This window comes from Oratosquilla oratoria, chromosome 16 (assembly GCF_046742065.1).
Source record: "Oratosquilla oratoria isolate Oo_2021 chromosome 16, ASM4674206v1, whole genome shotgun sequence".
Taxonomy (NCBI): domain Eukaryota; kingdom Metazoa; phylum Arthropoda; class Malacostraca; order Stomatopoda; family Squillidae; genus Oratosquilla; species Oratosquilla oratoria.
The window spans coordinates 378,242-404,920 of NC_134792.1; the positions used below are offsets into that span (position 1 = coordinate 378,242).

At 38.2% G+C, this 26,679-nt stretch overlaps 1 protein-coding gene across 1 annotated transcript in view; it reads left to right on the top strand.

Annotated features, from left to right (window-relative positions):
• Positions 1–1,397: 1,397 nt before the first annotated feature.
• LOC143033805 (uncharacterized) overlaps positions 1,398–26,679 on the top strand; it is a 50,015-nt gene continuing 24,733 nt past the window's right edge. Inside the window, exons 1-4 of the mRNA XM_076199300.1 lie at positions 1,398–1,543; positions 7,514–10,657; positions 13,915–14,091; positions 21,678–21,900. Of these exons, the coding sequence (XP_076055415.1) occupies positions 7,528–10,657; positions 13,915–14,091; positions 21,678–21,900 (3,530 nt within the window). The 5' untranslated portion in view covers positions 1,398–1,543; positions 7,514–7,527. The remainder of the gene's footprint in view (positions 1,544–7,513; positions 10,658–13,914; positions 14,092–21,677; positions 21,901–26,679) is intronic.

The following is a 26,679-nucleotide window of genomic DNA, read 5'->3' on the forward strand; positions in this document are numbered from 1 at the left end:
GTGAGCTTTACTCGTTGGCTCCTCTAACTCACATTGAGAACCCAGGACACCACTGACTAAATTTCTGAAGCCAAAGATCAGAACCAGGACCAAAACGAAGCATAAACAAAAATTGTACGAGATATCAAGAATATATGAAACAATAGAGAACGTAAGATTTTTTAACACTAACTAAAAAAAAAAATAAGATAATTATATTAAAAAAAGGAAAATAAATGTTTTGCTTTCTCCGGCTATCAGGTCTCGTAACCCTTGGGGGTACAGGTACCCCCGATTAAGAACCACTGGTTTACAGGATGAATTTGTTCAACACTGACATTCATTAGCTTACACGAGTCTGAGATGACACCTTAAGATCTATAAAATTCACGAACCTGTTTTACATCATACATACACTTGCCTTGGGTAACTTTTGAACCAACTTGGGGCATTTGTGAATTTTCGTCTCACCCGGTCAAACAGCAATTTGTTAGGTTATTAAAGTTAGGTAGGCTAGGGTAGGTTAGTTACATTAGGTCGAGATGAAACTTAACAGCCACAGTAGTGAAAATAATGATTGGGTTTATTTGCAAAAAATCGAGTTACCTGTTCACATTTAGCTCTATGTTGACGTATTTTACCCTGTTCGCCTGCACAAGATATTTGATTTGATTTCATTTATGACATTTTTGGCTTGGAGGCTAAGCGCCGGAGCCGGTAGGCCATTCACCGCATATACAAATATCAAGATATTTGTTTTCCATAACTGCTTATCAAAAGGTTTATTTTCTTCAACCTGGCCTTTTATGTTTTGTTCTAAACTTTATTGTACTTATTCCTTTCAGCTTTAAGAAAACTTGTGTGGCTTTGAACATAATTAGGGGTAGTATACATTTACCGAAACTTTTGACAGTTTTGGGGGGAGGTGTAAAATTAGCCAAATAAATAACAGTACTTATGCATTTGAAGCCAGACTGTTTATGTAAATTGCCATACCACTTGACTTTATTCGCACTCAGCTCTGAACAGTGAACTTCTGTAGTCGTATTAAAAAATCACTGATTTCCTCACAAAAATAGGAGTCAATTTGGGTTAGAAAAGCAGTTTCGGATTCAATAGTTCCGAGAGGAACCGATTTTTAATTTACACTCGTTTTGAGGTATATTCTCATACGTTTATCAATTTTATTTTTATGACAATGAACCATATGTGGGCGGAGTTCCAGCATGGTGTTGATTCCTTTACACTACATATTTTGTATTTTTGTCCACATCAATTTCCTTTCTATTTTCTTGCAGAAAATTCAAACTGTATTGTCTTAAAATTAATGCAATCAAATACAGCTAAGATATGTGAGTTAACATTAGGCAATATCATACGAATGCAGATTCCAGAATCTATAGGTGGCAGCACCATGCCAACCATAAAACAGCTGACAGAGAAAAACAAAAATAGTACTGAAACCAATGGGATTGTGTGTGTATTTCATAATACATAAACTTTACATTCCTTCCTTTAAATGGCGAAGGGGTGGGATTTTATCAACGTAAACGTCATTGAGAAGGTAAGGTGTAAGTAGATGTTTGAGATCATTGACGAAAAGAATAGTAATGCGCTTACAAAGAAAAACAGACTGATATAAATATTTACCACTGCCATGATGATGAAGTATCATAGTATGTACTATGTAATAAAATCGGCATTGTGACTGCTTGATGTCAGCGCTAGATTTGCACCCCAGGTTATTTTTTCACCATATATGTCGTTTTTACATGTTTGCAAGATTTTTCTTTACAGATAATGGATACAGTTTACTGATTATAATGTAAACAGCTTAATTTAATAACTGAGAAAATTCCCGTAGGTTATGATTATCATGGTTTTTCATTAAGCACATCAGTTACACCTTTACAAGAATTTTTATCTCAATAAATGTGTTGCAAATTACTCCATATGGTAGACATTGCCTTTTAAAGTCATAGCTCTGACAAGTTGAGCCTCACTATGAAAAAAATAAATTGATATTTTTTGTATTATTTTAGTTGTGCACACCTACACGACATATCATTAGAAAATTAGATATTAATTTTGTAAATTATAACAAATGAACATAGTATGTGATTTTCTTGGCGGAAATAAAAAGTCTTGCTACAAGCAAATCTACTAATTAATGAAGTCACTAGGATATGATACAGACTCCATGCTGTCATCTGTCCAGTCCAGTCATTGTCATGTTGTGGACCGGGTGTTCAACTTCAGGTGTCATTAATAAGCGGTGTTACAAAGACAATATGGCTTCCTTGGACTTTATGAGAGAACACGGGTGGTATTTGATTCAGTTGTGCACATGGATGTGTTATATAATGTTAGAAAATTAAATATTAATTTTGTAAATTATAATACATGATTGTGAAATTTGATTTTCTTGGTGGAAATAAAAATATGAAATACCTTGCTACAAGCAAATATACTAATGAATGAAGTCGCTAGCATAGGATTGGGAAGCCATCTTGTTATTTGTCAAGTGTTGTCTGCCTGGTCCAGTTGAGGACTGGTGTACACCCTCAGTACTTCCGCCAATACCTCGCAAGCTATATATTTTTTAAGGAATGCTATGGAGCTGAAATCCATGCATTCCTTCAAGCTATGAAAAACCTATATACCCCGCAATCAGAAAGAGTAATTGAACAAGCCGCCAACATTCGTGATGACGACAATCCGGATGACCTTGAATTACAGGTACTGATTTACTAAATACACGTTAGGTTAGACGAATTGATCATCCTTTCATTTCTTTGACGTCGGCATCTATCATAATAAACATGGCGTACCATTCATCGGGTGCAACTCCGTTGCTTACAAAATCTGTTTTAGCAACTTTTTTGCTTTTTATTTCTGCCAAGAAAATTGCATATTACATTGATACATTATAATTTACAAAATTTATAATTAATTTTCTATTGCTATATCACGTCCATGTGCACAACTGAACATTTACCCACAGGATTCTGCCATTGTCTGTTAATTGCCTGAGGTACAATAATAATCAGGCCACCAGCATCTGTGATGATGATGATGACCTGGATGATCTTTAGAATTTAAGGTACCACATTACTAATCATTGGTTAGGTTACGTAGGTTAGTTAGATTAGGTTAGAATCAAGGAATTTATCATCCTTTCATTTCTTTGACCTTGGCATCTATTAAAACAAACATGACGTATCCTTCAACCACCACGACTTCGTTAGTTAGTAAATTGGTTTTAGCAAATTTTTTGTTATTGATAATAAGATAATTAGATTCATACTAAAATTACCTCAACGTAGTCATATTGGTATTGAAGAATTTAGCAGAGTAGGATTGTTACCTGTAAAATATCATGTCCAGCAGCTGAAACTAAACCAGGTGTACAATGTCATTCATAATTCTGCTCCCTCATATGTGAGCTGTAATTTTATATTATCGGCTGAGAACCAAACCCGGAACAGTCAAGAGTCTCTTATTGTACCTCATGCAGGTCCCTTCACCAAAAACAGTTTTCACTTCACAGGTGCTCAACTATGGAACTCACTACCTGTGTCCATTAAGAAGTCAAATAGCAAGGTTACCTTCAAGAAAAAAGTCAAGGGTTACTATATGTCTCAGCTATGGACAGAGAACAGCCTTGATTTTGTGTACTACTAGCTTAGTGAGGGATACCTGATTCCATGAGTAATACCATCCAAATCTGCGTTCACTCATAACTGTTCTGACCTCCCCCCTTTTTTGTTCTTCAGAAGTTTAGTTTAGTATAACAATGATTGATGGTTACAAATTGGTTTCCACCTTTGTTTTGCCAGTCATAATATGGTATATGTCTCAGGTAGGGTCCGAGAACAGTTATGATCTGACCTTTTTCCTCGTTCTCCTTGTTGTTTTACTCATTCGAGTACTGGTCCCCTGTACCCTACCTCTGGTGCTTCAGGTTATAATGTACTACTCCCTAGTGCTCATACTAATTGCCCACTCCGTCCTGAGATCCAGGTTAAATGTTAGATTTAATTAATAGGTGACCTTAGCTGCAGTGTAGCATTCACTATAACTACATGTTGTTACAGTTGTAGAATATTGTAGTATACCATTAATGGTACTACTCTGATATAGTACTCACTCATACATGTTGATACAGCTGTAGAATAATGCAGTATATCATTAATGGTACTACTCTGATATAGTACTCACTCATACTGTTTTGTTACAGTTTAACATTATTTTGTTGTTCCTTTGCTTAATGCAATGTTCCTTTTTGTGATGGTGCTCAAATTTTTGGTCTTAATATTCCTATGTGTACAAACATTTTAGTAATATTAGCAAAACTATAACAATGTTTTGTGTCATATGTGTTGTCATATGTGTTCTGACTGGTATTACTCATGATTGTCTCTGGTCCCCTTAACCCCCTACGTATGTTGTCAGTGTGACTTAGTGTAGAATAACAATCTGATGAGGACCACAGTGGAAATAAGCATACATGCTTTTTGTGTTATCCTCGGCAATTTGCATTTATTATTCCGAACTATGTGTTCTTGTCATTATTTGCACTTCATGTACATTGATTCATTATCTATCACCAAGAAAATCGCATATTACATTGATGTATTATAATTTACAAAATTAATAAGTGATTTTGGTAAATTTTTAGTTGTGCACACGTATGTGGTATAGCAATAGAAAATTATTAATTTTGTAAATTATAATATATCAATGTAACATGCAATTTTCTTGGTGGAAATCAATAAAAAAAAGTTGCTAGAACCTATTTTCTAACAAACGAAGTCATGGTGGCTGAATGATGCACCATGTTTGTGTTGATAGATACATACATACATACATATACCAAGGCTTTTTCCCCCTTACAAGGGAGGTAGCCAAAAAGGAAAAGGCATAAAATCATTTCCACCCATTCCATCCCTGAATACTCTCCACACCCCTCCACCCTCCCTCTTATCTTGGCACCTCCTGGATGATGGGTCATCCCTGCATCTTGTCCACTGCCCTGGGTCAGAAGCAGTGTTGCAAGACACAGCACATCCACAGCAAGGCCGCTTCATAAATTTGGCGGCCCCTCCTCTCCATCCCCTCATGCAGAAAAGGAGATGGGGAGAAATCTCTTCGGGCTGTGTCAATTTTTTTTCTCATACATACTTCCTCACCCCCTATCCCCACCCACTCCCACTCATACATCACAGCATCATCCATACACAACCCTTCTCCATTCTTCCCTATCTTCTGTCCTCTCCCGTCCTTCCTCAATAGACATTCCTCTCTTTTGTAATGCCCCTTTCACCCCATCCATCTATCTCATCCTGGGACGCCCCCTCATATTCACTTCTTCCACCTCTGCCTTCCACACCTCTTTTACTAATCTTTCTTCACTCATTCTTTCCATGTGTCCAAACCATCCCAATACTCTTTCATCAACCCAATCTCCCAGATCCCTTTCCGCCCCAGTTCTCCTCCTCACCTCCTCATTTCTCACTCTGTCTAGCCTAGTAACCCCTATCATACTTATCTATATTGAGGCTTTTAAACTGCAGACATCAATTTAATGGGCATAACTGATGAAATATGCAGATAGATTATTTTATAATTCGTTAACAAGAAGGACAGGAGGAAATAGAAGGAAGGGTAGTGAATGGTGGGATGAGGAAACAAAGAAGGTTGTAGAAGAGAAGAAGTGACCTTTCACAGATTGGTTACAAAATAGGACGAGGGAGTCATATGAGAGGTACAAAGAAAAGAAAATAGAAGTACAACAAAAGGTAAAGGAGGCAAAGAGGAAAGAAATTAAGAGAGGAAGAGGAGGCGAATCAAGTAGAGAAGAAAAGGTAAAAGGTGCAGATGGAGAGATGATAATGGAAGAGAAGGCAGTAAGGGGAAGATGGGCAGAATATTTTAGGGAGTTGCTAAATGTGAAGGAGGATAGGGAGGGAAAGATAGTTGCAGTGGAAAATGCTAAGAAAATGACCGTGATGAGTGAGGAAAATGGAGGAGAAATAAGGAAGGATGAAGTGAAGGCAGTTGTTAAGATGATGAAAGCAGGTAAGGCACCTGGTCTGGATGGATGCCATGCAGAATGTCAAAAAAAAAGGAGGTACAGTGATGGTGGACTGGCTGGTGAGGTTATTTAACAAAATCCCGAAAAAGACAAGACTTTCCCAGTGTCCAGGAACCTAACCCCCCCAATTACCATCATTTCCTATGGGAAAAATATGTTTAACTAACGCGATTTTGATTAACACGATGTCTCCAGGAAAAATGAAAATCCATGTGAACAAGTTGTATAGACACGGTAAAGGAAACATGGACTGGAGGTGAAGCTTTTTATTCCTGACGTTTCGTCGAACGAGAAAGTCGTTAGACGAAACGTCAGTAAAAAAAAGCTTCACCTCCAGTCCGTCTCCAGGAACATAACCCTCATGTTAATTGAGAGTTGACTGTATTAAGGGAGAGAGACTGGAGGAAGTGGATAACTTTAGATACTTGGGTGTGAATGTGGTGGGAAAGGAGTGGAGGTGGAGGTAGAATGTAGACTGAGAGAAGCAAGTAAATGCCTTGGGGGAATAAAAAGTATAATGAGAAACAGACATTTAGGAATGGCTGCTAATAGGAGATTATATGAAGGGGTGGCTGTGCTGACAGTACTGTATGGGGCAGAAAGATGAAACATAAGAGAGGAGGAGTTTAAGTGTGAGATGAAATGTCTTAGAAGTATGGTAGGGGTTACTAGGCTGGATAGAGTGAGAAACAAGAAGGTGAGGAGGAGAATGGGGGTGAAACAGGAGTTGGGAGATAGGGTTGATGAAAGAGTATTGGGATGGTTTGGACACATGGAAAGAATGAGAGAAGAAAAACTAGTAAAAGAGCTGTGGAAGGCAGAGGTGGAGGGAGTGAACATGAGGAGGAAACCTAGGATGAGATGGATGGATGGGGTAAAAGGGGCATTGGGAAAGAGGGAAATGTCTATTGAGGAAGGAAGGGAGAAGACAGAAGATAGTGGTGAGTAGAGAATGGCTGTTGGCTGTGTATGGATGATGTTGTCTTAGAATGGAGTGGGTAGTGGATGGGGGGATAAGGGAGTGTGTGTGAAAGATGTTTTGACACAGCCCAAAGGGATTTCTCCGTCTTCCCTTTTCTGCAAGAGAGGATGGAGAGGAGGAGGGGGACACCGATTAAATGAAGTGGCCTTGCTGTGGATGTGCTGTGTCTTCCTGCATTGTTTCTGATCCAAGGCAGTGGGTGAGATGCAAGGATGAGCCATCATCCAGGAGGTGCCAAGAAAAGAGGGAGGGAGTAGTGGTGAATGGGAGTGAAGTATGTGGGGATGAAATGGGTGGGAGTGGATTTATGCCTTTGACATTGGCTACCTCCCTTGTAAGGGGGGAAAAAGCCATTGGTATATGTATGTATGTATTTACTAATTTAAGCCAGTGGTAATTTTGTAGGAAGATTCTTTGATATGTTAGTTGTAACCAATATTTTTGTTTCTTTGCAGATTTAAATGCAAGGATGAGGCGAATGAGGATACGAGCTGCTCCAAATATTGGAGGTGTGCCCAAGAAGGCACAGCCAGCTTCAAAGGCCCCAGGAACAAGCAGCGATAATTCATATGATGGTGCTCCAGATACAAAATCACTGGCATCAGAAACAAAGGTTGTTCCAGAAAATACCAATGTTTTATCCCCACCAATGAATTTAGAGGCAAAACATGAAGTTTCATCATCATCTTTAAGTTCTGAAAGGACAGATTTAAGACCAGTCTCTCCTAAATGTATAGAAGAGACTGAATCTTTTCCTCCCTTATCTACTTTGGATAAGTCACACCAAAGTTTAAGTGACTTAAGCAAAACATCAGATAATTCTGAAGGAATAATTAGTTCAAGTGATATAGATAAGTCACACCAAAGTTTAAGTGACTTAAGCAAAACATCAGATAATTCTGAAGGAATAATTAGTTCAAGTGATATAGATAAGTCACACCAAAGTTTAAGTGATTTAAGCAAAACATCAGATAATTCTGAAGGAATAATTAGTTCAAGTGATATTGTTAGTATTTATTCTATTGATGACACAGTCAAAGCTGCCTGTGGCTCTCAAGGAAGTATAGAATTCAAGGACTCAGGTGAGATACCTGTAGATCCTGTGCAAATAGCTCAAACAGCAGGGACTGGAACAAAAATGTCTTTTATGAGAAGACAAAAGATTAAAGCTTTACCACAGATTGGTAGACCTAGGAAAGGTCCTCCACATGGGGATTCCAAAACTTGTGTTGTTGAGCAGAAAAAACAAGAAAAGGTGAACACTACTGTTGCCTCAAATATTAAAAATGAAAAAACATTATGTTATAAAGAAGTAGGTGCTTTTGATACAGAATTAGATGTTCCTGAACAAGAGGATAGTAACAGAAATGAAAAAGTTGAATGTGTGAAAGAAGAAGGAACCAGTTATGCAAAGTCACATGTCAACAAACAAAAGAAAGTTACGTTTGAAGACGAGATAGTTCCATCAGCCATTCAGACCATAATACCTACTGTTCCTATGGAGTTAGTAAATAGTAATCAAGATATTGGTAAAACAATTAATGATTTAACACTCAATCAACCTAAAGTTAGTCCTCACAAATCACCTGTTTCATTTAATAAAAAGGAATCTGCAATGGACACATCAGTGAATGTTGATAGCTCAGCTGTGTCACACAGTATATTACCAGAAAGGGATTTAAAAATCACAAAATTGCCTGATAAATCCTCAACAAAACTTTCAGAAAATTGTAGCAGTAGTGAAAACTTTGACACAAATAGTGTGAAACTTGGTAAAGAACCAGATATTATATGTGAGGATCCTAATAGAGATAGTAGTTCAGTGCCAATAGAAAAAGTGCAGGAGTCTCTACCCAGCTCAGATGTTGATACTGTATTGAGTTCCCCACATCCCTTAAGCCTGCCTTCTCATAGAGCAAGGAAGCACACTGTCCCTGCCCTAAGTTGTAAAAGAACTTTTGGTAAGAAAGACAGATTTGCTGGGGAGAATAGATTAAAAGAAGGAGAAGCTGTATGGAAGGAAAGGCCAGAGGATGGGAATGAAGATTTTTCTGAAGAGGGTACTTTTGATGGGGCTGTAAGATCCAGAGACAATATAAAGGGTACAGTTATTAATGCACAAGAAATTACAGATAATGGCAAGAATAACATTATTACAATTGAAAAGTTACCAGAAGACCAGCTCACACCTTCAAAAATTACCTCTGAATCTCAACTTAATGAAATTGGTAGCATTTCATCATGTGTCATAGAAGTACCAGTACAGAAGGCTAACAAGTCATCATCTGATGAACCCAAGTTAAAGAAAAATGTTATACAAAGTAATTCAAAGCCATTATTACCACTAACAAGAAGACGAAAAGTGAAGGCATCAGTCAAAACACCAGGTGGTCATAAAATGCTTCCAGTAGAATTAAAGCAAGAATCTAAAGGAGAAATGATGGAGGGTGAAGAAGTAATTTGTAGTAGTGATGATGGTATTGGTGATAAAGAAAATACTGGTAGTGTGCTCATGGTTGAAAAGAAAGTAGCCAGGAAGGGAGGTAGAAATAAAGATAAAGATAAAGTAGAGACAAAATCCAGGGAGATCATAAACATAGCAAAAGAAATAAAGAGTAATGTTAAAAAGGAAGGGAAAGCAAATATTTCAACCCCACTGCGTAAAGTTAAGTGGCCTAGTCAAAAACACAAAAGAAAATTAAAGCTTGGTTCTCATGATGAGGATCTCAGTGAGACTATTGAAAAGAAGTTTTTTAGGGAAAGGAAACAAGAATACAGAAAAAAAATATCTGCTGGTAGTCTTGAGAAAAGTAAAATGACAATGTTTGATCTCATATTTTGGAATCCCCAAACAAATCCTATGCCTGGACGGACAGAAAGTCCAAAGAAACGTACAAAGACTGAAACAGAGGAGACTGATGTTGTTTCAGAAAAACTGGAAGAAGAGAGGGTTGATGATCTTGCCCTTGATGTTGTTGAGACTCCTGCAGAAGAAGCAGTGCCTGCTGAAGTTGCAATAGCTGATCAACCAGATTCTTCTCATGCACATGAAAATGCACCACCTGATGTACATGAAGTTCCTGATGATGGATCTGCTGATAGGTTACAAGATGAAAATAAAGAAAGTTTGGCCTTGGATACTCCTAGCCAGGACTCACAAGATACCAGTACACATGAAAATGAAGAAGATTCTCAACCAGCTGATGAGTTTGCACCTAGAGTTAAGATTGGCCCAGATGGTAAGATTATATTAGATGAAAAAAGCTTAACTATAAAAACTACAGCAGCAAAGAACAGGGATAAGATTCTTAGCAGTACTAAAGTGGTAGAGGAGAATGTAGACAATACATCTAAGTATGGTTTGTGGACAAAAAAAAGGAAAAGGTCAACAGAATGGACCATGAAGGAGACTGCAAGATTTTACAAAGCTTTGTCTACAGTTGGCACAGATTTTTCCTTAATGGAAACCCTTTTTCCATGGCGCTCAAGAAGTGAACTGAAAACAAAATTCAAAAAAGAGGAAAGAATAAGCTGGGATTTAGTGGATAGAGCATTGAGAGATTCAACTCAATTTGACTTCTCCATATTTGATGAGTCAGGTAAGTTCTTTTACCCATTGATTTTCTTTTTTCTTCTTTTTAAACTTTATAACATGAGAAATATGCAGATGGGAATGGATGCAAAGAGGAATATGAAGGGATGATTGTGCTGACAACACTGTATGAGGTGCGGACTTGGAATTTAAAAGAGGCAGAGAGAAGTTTAAATGTATCTGAGATTAAATATCTGAGAAGTATGGTAGGAGTTACAAGGTTGGATAGGGTGAGAAACTAGGAGGTGAGGAGGAGAGCAGGGGTGGAAAAGGAGATGACAGATAAGGCTGATGAAAGAGTATTGGGATGGTTTGGACAAATGGAAAGAATGAGTGAAGAAAGGTTAGTAAAAGAGGTGTGGAAGGAAGAGATGGATGGAGTGAACTTCAGGGAATGACCAAGGATAAGATGAATGGATGGAGTGAAAGGGGATTTAAGAACATAAAAATGAAGAGGACTACAAGAGACCATAAGACCTACACTAGGCACTTCCATGTCAATTACCACCTGTTATCTCCATCCATAAAGCTGTCTAACCTTTTCTTAAAACATCCGATAGTTTGAGCGCAGCGCTTACTATATGATTAAAAATCTGTTCCATTCATTAACCACCTTATTGGTAAACCAGTTTTTGTCGATTTTCTTCTTAGATCTAAATTTGTCCAATTTAAATCCATTATTGCAAGTCCTGCCCTGTTGTCTAAATATGATGACCTTGTTTACATCACCCTTGTTAAAGCCTTTGATCTACTTGAACCATTAGATCACCTTGTACTGTGCATCTTTCCAAAGAGTGTAAGTTAAGGTGGCTAAACCACTACTCATAAGGTAAATTTCTGAGACCATGTATCATTTTAGTCATTCTCCTCAGTACTGATTCAAGTAAATTGATGTTCATTCCATAGGACGGGAACCAAAACTGTACTGAATAGTCAAGGATGGGTCTAATGCCAGATAGAGTTTGATAATTACCTACGCACTTCTATTCATAACCACCCTAGCAATGAAACCTAATGCTCTGTTAGCTTCAATGATGGTACTAATGCACTGTCTCCTGGATTTAAGGTCAGGACTCACTAGAATTCCCAAGTCTCTCACTCAATTTTCTCTAAAAACCTGTTATCTAAGCTATATCTGCTTTTGGGGTTGTGTAGCCCTACATTTAACATGCCACACTTTGAGATATTGAAGTCCATTTGCCATTTCACTGATCATGTGAACAATTTGTTAAGAATTTCCTGTAGATTCTCAGCATCTCCTGACTAGGCATCCTATTTTAGTGTCCACAAACTTACTAACATCACTATTAATCCCATTGTCCAAGTTGTTTATGTACTCAGTAAACAATAAGGGACCCAAAACCTAGCCCTGGGGAACTCCTCTAGAAACACTCCCGCACTTGGATTTTACACCATTTATGGTGACCCTCTATTTTCCTGCGCTTGTAGCAGGATCAGAGGAGGGATTGAGGAAGTTAGTGAGAGTTTGAGAGGGTGTGTGAAAGAAGGAAGCTGAAGATGAATGTGGGCAAAAGTAAGGTGATGAGATGTACAAGGGGAGAGAGTGGCAGCAGGCTGGAAGTGAGCATTAAGGGTGAGAGACTGAAGGAAGTGGATAGTTTTAGATACTTGGGTGCGAATGTGGCAGGAAAGGGAGGAGTGGGGGTGGAGGCAGAATGTAGATTGAGAGAAGCGAGTAAATGCCTTGGTGGATTAAAAAGTGTAATGAGAAATAGACATCTGGGAATGGATGCTAAGAGAAGGTTATATGAAGGAATGATTGTGCCAACAGCACTGTATGGGGCAGAAACATGGAACATAAGAGAGGAGTATGAATGTGTTTGAGATAAAATGTCTGAGAAGTATGATGGGGGTTACTAGGCTAGATATAGTGAGAAATGAGGAGATGAGGAGGAGAATAGGGGTGGAAAGGGAGCTGGGAGATATGGTTGATGAAAGAGTATTTGGATAGTTTGGACACATGGAAAGAATGAATAAAGAAAGATTAGTAAAAGAGGTGTGGAAGGCAGAGGTGGAAGGAGTGAATATGAGGGGGCGTCCTAGGATGAGATGGATGGATGGGGTAAAAGGGGCATTACAAAAGAGAGGAATGTCTGTTGAGGAAGGACAGGAGAGGACAGAAGATGGGGTGAATGGAGAAGGGTTGTGTATGGATGATACTGTGATGCAGGAAGGGGTGGGAGGGGGATGGGGGGTGAGGGAGTATGTATGAGAAATAGATTGTGGCTGTCTGAAGGGATGTCTCCCTGTCTTCTCCTTTTGTGTCATCATTTCTCTATGAACAGAGTTTTACTCTATCACAGACAAAATGATGTGTGGCTCTGGTCCATAGGGCACCCTATATAGACCCTAAAGTATCAATTGCATGCTACTTTGCCACAATAACATGCAGCCAATACCCCACTGAGGTATGGCTTTATGTGTTGGACTCGGTGCACCATGCTGGTGTTTGCATGGTAACTGGTGCATTCTTTTTGTCTCCAATACCTAGCTTATCGGTGGATGCAGGTGTCCTTCAATTAGACTTAGGGCATCAGTCCTTATTGTTGAGATGCTGATGAGTCCCAGTGTGATAGACCCGTGAGAGTGATACCTTTTCCATTGTTGTGGGGAGTATGGAGTATTCTGTATCTCATAGATATTTGGCCCTTTCCCTGGGAAATGAGGTGCATCTGTTATAGAGAACTGGTCTTTTTAAGGAATGATAGCTCCACTTTTGAATACTTTTATTATGATTATCTCTAGCTCACATCATTCCCTATTTGCATGCTCACGTCTTTCATACCTTTTGATTATTTTGACCATACCAAAATTTCACATACCTTTTGATTATTTTGACCATACCAAAATTTCATTTGTAATGTACATGTTTCAGCCTACCATCTTTGCTACCATAAAAATTTTGTAGCAGTGTCATAGGACCATGATGTTGCGGCACCCAAACACAACAAATCAGTCAGTCAGTCATATATGTTTTCAGAGCCCCTTCCGTTCACCAGTGGTGTTACCACTTACCACTCTAATCTCACTTTTCCCACACCAATCCCACTTTTCTTTAAGACTACTCCTGTATGTAGCAACTCTCACAAATTTGCTCAGTATATTAAGTAACCAACTCTCATTCATACATATCTAGGCATATAAATGTAGAATACCTATGTCCCTGTACTCCACATGTGCCACTTATACAAAGATTGATTTCTACATATATTTTAAGAGTTTGATTTTTGTAATTTCTCACAGATTATGATCCAGAAGAAGATCGTAAAGCTACCAAGGGAGCTGAGAAGGAGGAAAAACGGAAAAGACGACAAGAACTCTTAAGAGTGGAGAGAGAACGAAAGAAAGAACAGAAGAGGCTTAATCGTTGTACCAAAAAAATTTTAAGAAAGCTTAAGAAAAGGCGAAAGAAGAGAAGAGGTAAGGTGATATAGTACATCCTCATAATTGGTGGGATTTAAATACCCAAGATACTTGTGTTTACAATTGCTATTAATTTTTATTTGGTCAGGAATCCTTTTGTTTTAATGTTTTTTTTTTTTTTTTTTTTATTATTATTATTATTATTATTATTATTTTATTATTATTTTATTATTATTATTATTATATTATTATTATTATTATTTATTATTTATTATTTATTATTATTATTATTATTATTATTAGGAAACTATGACAATACCAACATAGAATACGCCTGGCTACAGATTGAAACTGCCCCAGATATAACCACCACAAAGAAGAGACAAAACACCTCATACTACTATGCCTCATATAAATGATACCGAGACAACAACACAATATCTCTTCATTAAGTGATTTATGGTCCCAACCAGAGGCTATTGCCCATATCCTGGAGGCTGCAGATCCTCTGCAAGAGAGACCAGCAAAGAATTGATTGATTGATCCTTGTATATATCCTCCCAAACTTCAATTCAGTCTATCCTCTGACTCAACAAATAGCTGGTTGCCCTCCCACTTCCCTCAACTATCACTCTCTAACTCCAAATCCTTGCCCAGCATTTTCATGTTTATCTCATCACTCCACCCATTAAAAAATTGAACAACCATGGTAACATGACAACCCTGGTACAGTCCTATATTCACCAAACCACTCTCAACATTCTCTACCCTCACACAAGATTCACTACTCATATAAAACATTTTGACTGTCATTAACAGATTTTCCCCTATTTTATACATATGCAATAAATCCCATAATACATCTCAGTCAACCCTGCCCCTTCCCCAAAACCAAGAAAACCCAAAAGACATCCTTAACCTTTGCCAAAAACTTCTAGCATATTCGTTTTACCACAAAAATTTGATCTACACACCATCTTCCCTAAATTCACACCTCCAGAATTACTCCCTCTATTCCCCTCTAAATACTGTCACCCAATATCCTCCCATACACCTTACCAACTACACTTAATAGGCTGATACCTCCAAAACTACTACATCATATATGGCCCAATTTGCCTTATATAGTTGAACTATATGTGCACTACTCTAGTGTACTGGAACATTACCTTCCTTTATGCACACATTAACCACTTCACTACAGGCCAAAATCTCACGGGCAGCATTAGCTGCCAGACGTACAATGTTTTGTCATAATACTTACATCATAAAAAATAGTCACCGCTTATATCGATAGTTCTCTCTTTCACCCGTGAATTTTGATAACCATAGAAAATGTGATGAAGACATTTTAGAGAGTATGTCATTATGCAGGGGCAACTACAATAAATATAATCAAGACGCCGATATGGCAGCCTCGCGTATCCACTTGCTCCTCATGCCACCTACGTAGGCGGCACCGTATGGAAGGGGTTAAACATCTTTCCTAGCCATTCCATGTGACCACCATCTAACCCAGGTGCCTTACCAGCTTTCATTGCTTTCATTGCTCTTTTCCTGTAGCCCTACCATTCTCCTTCCCTATCAGTCATATTTTTGCTATCTTGTATGTCTATGGTCAAAGATTCCCTGCCCTCAACATGCAACAAAGTCCCAAAATATTTCACCCATCCTCCCCATACATCTTCCCTTCCATAGGCATGTATCTGTCAGCACCCTTTGCTTTCTCCCCTATAAACTAACCCCCCTCTCTTCACTTTCTTTCAAAACATCTTTTTACTCCTTTCAAAATTTTCCATCAAACACCTACCTTCACTCTCTTTTTAACCTCCCTCATCTTTCATTTTGCTTCCACCCTCTTTATTTTGTATATCTCATGACCTTCCTCATTTCTTCTTTGCAACATATCTTTATATGTTTGTATCTTCATTGCCACCACAACTATAACCTCTTCATCATACTATTGACAGCCTCTCCTTTTGTTCCCTCCCAGCGTCCTTATCCCACATACCAACTTTGCCCTTTTTTTTTTTTTTTTTTTTGTAATTCCTTCATTCTTCCTGAACTCCTTTATTTTTAACAACATCCAATACTCTCAGCTTCACGTGGTGCTTTTTTCTGTTTCTTTTAATTTCCTCACATGCAGTATTTATGTGCCTCTCTCCTTTTTCTTCTTCCTCCACTTAACCTTCACTCTCAAATTACCTTCTACCAAGTACAGTACTGTAATGATTTGACAATCCACTGCCCTATTTTATGAATACATTTCTATATACTAAAAGGTTTCTTTCCCCTTACAAGGAACGTAGTCAGGAAGGCATGCACCCACCCCCATCTGTCAATCATTTCCCCTTTATCTTAGCTCCTTGTGGGTGAAGGGTCATCCCTGTCCATTGCCCACTGCTCAGATCAGGAGTAGTGCAGCAAGATACAGCACATATACAGCAGGGCCAGCCACTTTATTTACAGTGATCCTCTCTCCTCCTCCCCTCATGTGGAAATAGAGAAGATAAGTAGAAATCCCTGTGTGCCACATCAATTTATTTTCCATTCACACCTATCTCTTGCCTTCTCCCTTCCCTGCTTAACACACATTTCCCTTATACTCAGAGCCCCTTTCACCCCATCCTTCCACTTCATTCTTGGTCCCTCAGGTTTACTCCATTCACCTCTATCTTCCACATACTTTTTGCTAGTCTTCATTCATTCTTTCCATGTGTCCAGACCATCCCAATATTCTTTTATCTACCCCATCTGACCTCCCTTTGTACCCCTGTTCTCCTCATCTCATTTCTCACTTTATCCATCCTTATAACACTTACCATACTTTTCAAACACTTCATCTCAAACACAAGAAAACAAGACACCGAAGTGAAAGGAAGTACAGCAATTGAGCGCCTATCTAGCGGTTTTGTTGCCGACACGAAGGAAACTCATTGTTATTGTGTGCGATGTATGGGCTATGTTTCTCATGTGACCGATAAAGTAAAGTCCAGTTCTTAAAATAAGTATAGTTGGCACAATGGAAAAAGAAAAAGACGAAAGAATATCAAACGAACCAACGAAGAGAGGCCTGGACATAAGCAAGGTGGAATCACCGAGAGGTGTCATCCCCAAAATAACTTGTATGATAGATACTCCAAGGATAAACCAAAGATGGGAGAACAACAATTTTTCAGGTTTTCAAAGAAATCCAGGAGTAATAGGTAAAAGTTTAGAAATCAGAAATCAGAAATCAGAAATCGTGAAGTAAACAAATTATTGGAAGAAATCATAGATTTAAAATTGGACTACCGAGCTTTACTTAGGGAATTGATTACTTTGCATAAGAGTAATGAGCAAACGATTAGAGAACTTAAGTGACCTAAAGAGTGATATTGATGTCTTCAAAAGAGAAAACAAAAGAATGAAAAATGAGGACAAAAATAAAAATTAAGAACTGAAAAAGGAGGTCAAAGAGCAATTACAGGTAGTGACCGGAAAGGTGGAAGAGTCAATTAAAGATATATAAATTGAACAGCCAGGGTGACAACACATCCCTGACAAAGTCCCACCTTTATCTCAAATCATTCACTCTCTCCCTTTCTAATCCTAACATGCACTCTACTACTCTTGTAAAAACTTTTGACTGCTCTTAAAAGCTTTCTTCCTATCCCATGTATCTGCAATACCTCCCACAATGCCTTCCTGTCTGCCCTGTCATAAGCCTTTTCCAGATCCATAAAAGCCCCCAAAAATCCTTACCTTTTCCTACAGCTTTTTCACATATCTGTCTTACTACAAAAATCTGATCTATGCAACCCCTACCTGTCCTATACCCACACTCTTCCTCACCAATTACTCCCTCTTTTCCTCACCTAATCCTCTCAATCAAGATCCCTCCCATAAGCCTTCCCAACTACACTCAACAAGCTGATCCCTCTGAAACTACTACACTCACACTTGTCCCCCTTTCTCTTGTAAAGCAGAACTATACAGGCACTCCTCCAGTCCTCCGGCACTCTACCCTCTCTTAAACAAACATTAAATAACCTCAACAGCCAGTCCACCATAACTGTACCTCCTTTCTTCAGACATTCTGCATTGCATCCATCCAACCCAGGTGCCTTACCTGCTCTCATCATCTTAACCCCTTCCATACGGTGCCGCACACGTAGGCGTCATGAGGAGCAAGTGGATTCGCGACGCTGCCATATCGGCGTCTTGATTAAATTTATTGTAGTCGCCCCTGTGTTTTTACATTCTCCCAAATGCGCCCTGAATCCCATTCTCTGTGGTTTTCAAAATTCGCGGGTGAAAGAGAGAACGATCGATATAAGCGGTGACTATATTTTATGATGCGAATATTATTACGTTACGTCATACGGCTGGCATTGGCTGCTGCCCGCGAGATTTAAGTCCCGTACTGAAGTGGTTAACAGCTGCTTTCACTTCATCTTTCCCTATTTCTCCTCCATTTTCCTCACTCATCACTCTCATTTTCTTAACGCTTCCCACTGCAACTACCTTTCCCTCCCTATCCTCCTTCACATTTAGCAACTCCCTAAAATGGTCTGCCCACCTTCCTCTCACTGCCTTCTCTTCCATTATCATCTCCCCATCTGCACCTTTTACCTTTTCTTCTCTACTTGATCTGCTTCTACTCAAGATTAATAGATATAATACAAGAGAGAGATGGTTGGGCAGACTGTGCCTTTCTGGACCTACAAAAGGCATTTGATAAGGTACCACACAAGAAACTAATAATGAAAATAGAGTCAATAGATGGCATCAGAGGAAAATTATTGGAATGGATTAAAGACTTCCTGACTGGGAGGAAAATGAGAGTAAGTAATAACAGATAAATTCTCAAATTGGGAAGAAATGATAAGTGGTGTCCCGCTGGGATCAGCACTGGCCCCAATCATGTTTGCCATATACATAAATGACATGGATGAAGGAGTAGAGTGTTATATGAATTTCTTTGCAGATGCAAAAATACTAAAGAAAGTAAGAATGGAGGAGGATTACAACTCATTACAACAAGACTTGGACGAAATCTAGAAATGGACTCAAAAGTGGGAAGTGAAAATCAATATCAAGAAATGTAGTATAATGGAATTTGGAAAAAGGAAAAACAGAATATCAAGAGATTATAAAATTAGCGAAGAAGAGGTAAAAAAAATAGATTTGGAAAAGAATCTGGAATGATGATCAGCAAAGACATGACACCGAACAAACATATTAATAAAATAGTCGGAGAAACCTGCAATTTATTGAGGTCAATAAAAGTGGCATTTGTCTGTTTGGACAAGGAAATGATAAGAAAAAAAAATTAACTACACTAATAAGACCAAAACTCGAGTACACAGCAACACTATGGACATCCAGTACAAAAAAAAATATAAAACAAATTAGAAAGAATACAAAGATTAACAACAAAACTGACACCAACTCTTTCCAAAATGCCATATGAACAAAGACTGTCCAAATTTGAATTACCAACTCTGGAACAAAGAAGGAAAAGAGGAGACATACTATCTATAGAATTATGAAAAGAATGGAAATCTTAGATAAGAATGATTTATTGAAATGGGACAATGGAAAAACAAAGAGGACATGAAAAGAAACTCAAAAAAGATAATTACTGAAGAGATCTGGAAAAAAATAGCTTCCCACACAGAATGATAGATACTTGGAACAAATTAGGCAAAGAAACAGTGTGTGCAAACACTATTCAAGATTTTAAGAAAAAACTTGATGCTGAAAGATACAAAGATGGGTCACCACGAGCATAGCTCCCTTCCCATATAATACAACTAGGTAAATACACACACACACACACATAATGGAATTTGGAAAAAGCAAAAACAGAGTATCAAGCCAATACAAAATTGGAAACAAAAGTAAAAAAAGTCAATTCAGAAAGGGACCTGGGAGTAATCATCTCGAGCGACTTGACACCTGATAAACATGTCAATGAATTATTTGGAGAGACTTATAACTTATTAAGATCAATGAAAGTGGCCTTCGACTACATAGATGAGGAGATGGTAAAAAAAATAGTTGTTACACTGATAAGACCTAAACTAGAATATGCTGCAACACTGGGCACCTAGCACAAAGAAGAACATAAGAAAATTAGAAAGAATCCAAAGAGCAGTGACAAAAATGGCACCTACACTGTCAAATCAGACATACAAACAAAGATTGGAGAAATTACATCTGTCAACACTGGAACAGAGAAGAGAAAGAGGTGATTTGTTGACCATTTGAATTATGAAAGAGATGGAAATTCTCGATAGAGACGACTTATTAAAGTGGGACAGAAGAAAAACAAGAGGACATGAAAAGAAACAAAAGAAACAGCTACAGAAGAGACCTGAAAAAAAAAGAAATAGCTTCCCACATAGAGTGATTGATGTCTGGAACAAACTAAACGGAGAAACAGTGAATGACAAAACTATACACGATTTTAAGAATAAACTGGATGTGGAGAGATACGAAAACAGGTCACTACGAGTATAGCTCTCATCCCATAAAATACAACTACGTAAATACAACTAGGTAAATACATTCTCTCTCTTTTCCTTTTTCTCTCTCTCTCTTTCTTTTTCTTTCTCCTGCCCTCCTCCTTCCTCCCTCCCTCCTCCTGAACTTGGGGATGGACATGCTGAGGCTAGAACAAATTCAGGCACAAGCAACAAAACTTATTCCTGCCATTAGACACATGGGCTACCAGAGGTGTCTCAAGGCTTTGGGTTTTTTTTTTTTTTTTTTTATCTAGAAACCAGGAGAGTGTGAGGACAGTTAATAGAGGTTTTCAAAATACTTCAAGGATTTGATAACATTGACTATCAACATCTCTTTAACTTGAAACATGAATGTCACTCGCAATTATGAGTGAAAGATCAATCCCCCTCATTACTCTTGTGACAATGTTGGTGACTTTTTTACCTATAAAATGTGCAACAATTGAAACAGACTGCCAAATGATGTGGTAAATAGTTCCTAGTTGAGCAGTTCAAAAGATAGTTAGACAAGGTGTTACACACATTAGTGTAAGTACTAGTATAAATCCCCTGTAATCTTTTAATGATACCTCCTTGGTATGGGTTACAAAACCTTTTGAGATACTGAGATTTCTTGTAAGTCTCTCTCTCTCTCTCTCTCTCTCTCTCTCTCTCTCTCTCTCTCTCTCTCTCTCTCTCTCTCTCTCTCTCTATCATTATTTTGTATCTCTATCTCTTATCTTTCCGTGTCTCTCCCACTCCCCTGTCTCTCTCTCCATCCCTTTATTTATCTGTATTACCTTTCTGTTTTTTCCTTCATTTTCTTCTTCTCTTACTGATTACTATTCAGTGATTAAGAAAATGAATTGGTTGTCTGATGTGTCATGACATTTTTCCCAAAAATTATCCTTTATATAGTTTTAATACACTTCATGATGGGTCTGGCATTGCAGCTTGTGTTAGCATATATTTCAATTATTTCAAACATGAGATCATCATGACTATCTGTAATTGTGAGGCAGTTGTTATATATTGAAATAGATTGAGTGGATATGCATGCACTGAATATTACCCTGTTTATACATACATGTATGTGGAACCACTGTACGTTTTCAGTTTTGACCATAGTTTTGTATTTTATCATCCTAAAAGCCAAACCAGTAGTAGTGGGAAGTGAAGAAAAGGAAGAAGAACATAGAACAAATGGTGAAGTCGAAGCAAGAAATTGTGGAATAAGTAGTAATGATATACCCTCAGCAGATGAACTCGATGCAATTAGAACTGTAGGTGCCAATGAAGTTGTTGTTACAACAGAAGAAGAAGAGGATGAAGAAGAAGAAGCAGGATACAAATCGAAGATAAAGGAAAAGAGAAGGTAAAATATATTGTATTATAATGTGAATTAGGTTAATTAGTCTTAACATTTGTAATTGGGTGTCTTGAATGATGGTTTATTTTCTTTATATATTCATTTATCTATTTATTTATTTGTTATATTATTTATGGTGAGGATGTAAGACATGGGGGGTCTGCATGTGCAATACAGTCGAACCTCGAAAGCCCGGACCCCGAATGCCCAGACCCTCATATGACCGGTCGAAATGAACAAAGGGCAGACTTTTCAAGCAAAGTTCCCTATTTGTCCGGTTGGTGGCAGCGACGCCCGTACACGTGTACTCAAACCCGGCCCAGTCAAGCCGCCACCAGGGCTGCCATTTCGTAGAATTTTGTACCCAAACGTAGTAAAATAGCAGCATGTGGCAACTGCACAAGGACATGAGGAAATTTTTTCTACATATCAGCAGGCTGTTAAAAACGTTCAAAAACTCAAACTTTTGTTTAAAAATCATAGAACTAGTTATCAAATTATAAATGGTACATCAAAATATGACTTTTATTGGTAATTGTGTTACCGTATTTTTCGGACTATAAGGCGCGGGCAAAATCCTTAAAATCGGCCAAAATCGGGTGGTGCGCCTTATCATGAGGTGCGCCTTATGTGTGGCTTCAGTGCAAAAAAAAATGCCTCGGACAGTGACGTACTATTTTGACACGTTTCGTAGCTAGCCTGCCGACGGCAGCAGTGCATAGTCCTAGCAAAAGTTACAACCAAGTTATAACCAAGATGCATGTATCTTAACAAGAAAATTGCAAAAACATCGACAGTTTTCGAGTCCATGCCACCACATTCATTCACGCTATCATGGCTATGACATGATAGCGTCCACAACACAGACAGCCATTTTGCATTGGTCTAGTCTCGCACCACTCAGACTGTAGTCATTAGGATATTCTTTTAGTTTCGACCATGGGCGCATTATAGCAATAGAAAATTAATTATTAATTTTGTAAATTAAAATGCATCAACATGATATGTAATTTTGTGAGCGGAAATGAAAATAAAAAATGCCTTGCTACAAGCAAATATGCTAATGAACGAAGTCGGTAGCATAGGATCGGGACGCCATCTTGTCTCGGTACTTCCGACAGTACCTCGCCAGGTATATTTTTTTGAAGGAATGTTATGGAGAGGAGATACATGCATTTCTTCAAGCTGCAAGAACTTTGTATACCCCACAAGGTGAGTGGTTGAAAAGCCCGCCAACGTCTCTCACGATGACGACGAGGACAATCCAGATGACATTTAATTTCCAGGTAATGATTTATTAAACACAGGTTAGGTTAGGTGAGACGAATTTATCATCCTTTCATTTCTTCGACGTCGGCATCTATCATAACAAACATGGCGTACCATTCGTCCGACACGACTTCGTTACTTACGAAATCTGTTTAAGCACCTTTTTTGTTTTTTATTTCCGCGCACAAAATTGCATATTACGTTGATATATTATAATTTAAAAAATTAATAATTAATTTTCTATTACTATATTGCGCCCATGGTCGAAACTAAAAATTTACCTTCATTTGTAATCCTGTGTTTTTAAGTGAATAGAGAATTCCGGGAATAAAACTGCTAATGTTGGTTTAATTCCCCACAATTCCCGTAACGTGTTTATGTTGTTTTTTAGGGGTATTGGCAGGGCAGACCGTCCATGGAGGTGGTCTGATTTCACTGACCAAAATAAAAATATATATCATTTATTTTTGTAATTTTGCTAAATCCCAACCGATTTTTCTCATTCAACAACGAAAATGTTCAGTTCTGAAAGCACTCACATATGCATGATTATCCGATGACGAGACCAGGTGCGCCTTATGTAAGGACGGGGAATAGAAAATTACGGCTGCGCCTTATGGTACGAAGCGCCTTATGGTCCGAAAAATACGGTACTTATAAAATATTATACCCCAAAAGATACGTTTTTACCGTGTAGAAAAAATTCTACGCTAAAGTTTCAGCTTTCTTTTAGCGATAATAATATATAAAAAAAATGATATCTTACTGAATATGTTAGGGCATGGGGGCCTTATATACATTCAAGAATAAAAAAACTAGAACCACCATTTTTGTCAAAGTTTGGCAAGTATATCTTGCTATGAAAGTCTGCACACGCCCGAGAAAAATGTATGCCCCGGTATGGCAACACCCCCATTCTACATGGCAGTGTAGAAAACGCAGCAACCCTGGCCACCACCACTGTCCCGCGTGCATACCTTCCTTATTTACAGTGTACGTAATAAAAAATACAGTACAGTACACTGTATATACAGTACATTTACATGCCTGTATTACAGTTATTATTACAGAATTTTTGGTATTATAGCATTATTATTACAGTGTTAGAGTATTATTCTTATGTGTTTCTATGCCATATACATTACCTATAAGTATACCGCTATGAAAATCTACGGTGGTTAGGGCGATATTTTCGATGACCAGACGTTTGGCATGACCGGACCACCCTTCCCCCCAATTAGTCCGGGCTTTCGAGGTTCGACTGTATATAGGCCTAAGATAGCTGTTAAGTTAAGCTTAAGTTATTTTTGGGACTACCCTCTGCGGCCCAATTGTTGGGATACTACCTACTCGTGGTGTCCCTGCTTTTACTGATTATATGTCCAGCGACCAAGGTATAACCCGGCTTGGGTGCGGTAAAGCCAACAACCTGCCCACCTTAAATTTATTGTTACTGAATCCAAAACAATGCCTCAATTGGACAGACCTACTGGTGACAACTCTCGCAATGGAAATGGTAGTCTTTTATGGAAATTCCCCTGACAAATTGCAACATGTAATGTGCGAAGTCTTTGTCAAGCTGGACATGCAAAGAATGTTGTGGATGAATTAAAGAAATTTAAGGTGGACAGACCTACTGGTGACAACTCTCGCAATGGAAATGGTAGTCTTTTATGGAAATTCCCCTGACGAATTGCAACATGTAATGTGCGAAGTCTTTATCAAGCTGGACATGCAAAGAATGTTGTGGATGAATTAAAGAAATTTAAGGTTGATATAGCGGCTTTACGGGAAGTTAGATGGCCGGGAGTGGGAGAGTGCAATGTGGAAGGTCATACAATTATATACAGTGGATGCGGAGACAAAATCCACAGAGAAGTGGCACTAGTGGTGGGTCCCAGAGCACAGCAAACCCTTATGAATGTGAATTTCATCAATGAATGGCTACTCATTGTCTGTTTCAAAGGGAAATGGTTTAACATGTCAATCATGGTTGTATATGCACTAGCTGAGGATGCAGATGACAACGACAAAGAGAGACTGTATGGAAAACTACAGAGTATAGTAGATGGAATCCCAAGGCATGATGTACTACTCATACTTGGAGATATGAATATGCAAGTCAAGAGGGAGGAATGCTTTGCATCAATCGGAAAAGAAAGTCTACATCCCACATCCACTGAGAACAGCTTGAGACTAGCTTCCTTTGCTGAAGCAAATAATATGATGATAGGGGGTCCATGCTTCCAACATAAAGGACAAATACAAATACACATGGATATACCCAGATGGGCAAACAAGAAATCAAATAGACCATGTGTTAATTAACAAATAACACAGAAGGTCATTGCAAGATGTTGCGGAGCTTTAGAGGGGCCGATTGTGACTCATACATATATTACTGATAGCAAAAATAAAATCCCGACTAAAAATATCAAAGAAAACACAAAACCAACCACAAAAGAAATTTGATGTTAAAAGGCTAAATCAGCAGGAAGTAAGGACAAGCTATGAAGTGGATCTCGGAAATAGGTTTAAAGCATTACAGGGAATAGAGGAGGATGCAGATTTGGAGGAGGAAGCAAAGATACTGAAAGGAAGTATAATAGGCACAGCAGAAGAGATTGTTGGGTAGAAGGAGGGGAGAAGAGGGAAAATGTGGTATGATGAGGAATGGAAGAATGAAGAAACAGAGGAAGAGTACCACCAAAAGAGAAGAGAAGCAAAAAGGATAAAAAGAAGGGAAAAGAGAGAATTCATTAATAATAATCTTGATAAAATTGAAACACTAGGCAGAGAAGGAAAAATTAGAGAACAATATGCAATCATTAACGAAATAAGAACATGGTATAGACCAAGGTTAAACATGGTAAAGAACCAAAGTGGAAAAATTGAAACAGTAGAAAAGGAAATTTTAATGTGTTGGGAGAACCATTTTAAAGAACTCCTTAATCAACCAGAGCCAGAGAACCCTTATGATGAGGAGGAAAATAAATGAGATGGAACTACCAGAACCATCCATTCATGAGGTAAGAACAGCGATAAAAGAATTAAAAAATAACAAAGCCCCGGGACATGATAGAATCCCTGGGGAACTTTTGAAAGTAGGAGGTAAATATTTAGAAAAAAAGATGCACTATCTATTGATAAGAATATGGAGAAAGGAGAAATTCCCTGACAGGCATTATTATACCAGTATTCAAAAAGAGGACAAAATGGAGTGCAGTAACTACTGAGGAATTACATTACTCTCCTGTATCTATAAGGTCTTCATGGAAGACAGGAGAGGCTAAATTGGAATTATTTAGGAGATCCACAGAGATTGATTATAAGACTAGTGATTTTTCTAGTAACTATGATGCATATGATTATCTGGTAGGCATATTTTCTGGTGCTTTTTCATCCATTCCTAGGACAGCTGGTAAACCTCGACGCCCAATAGTCCCCTGGTGGAATGATGAATGTGCTTTGAGCACAAGAACTTGCTATAAGAGATATTTGAGATATCCTTGTTTA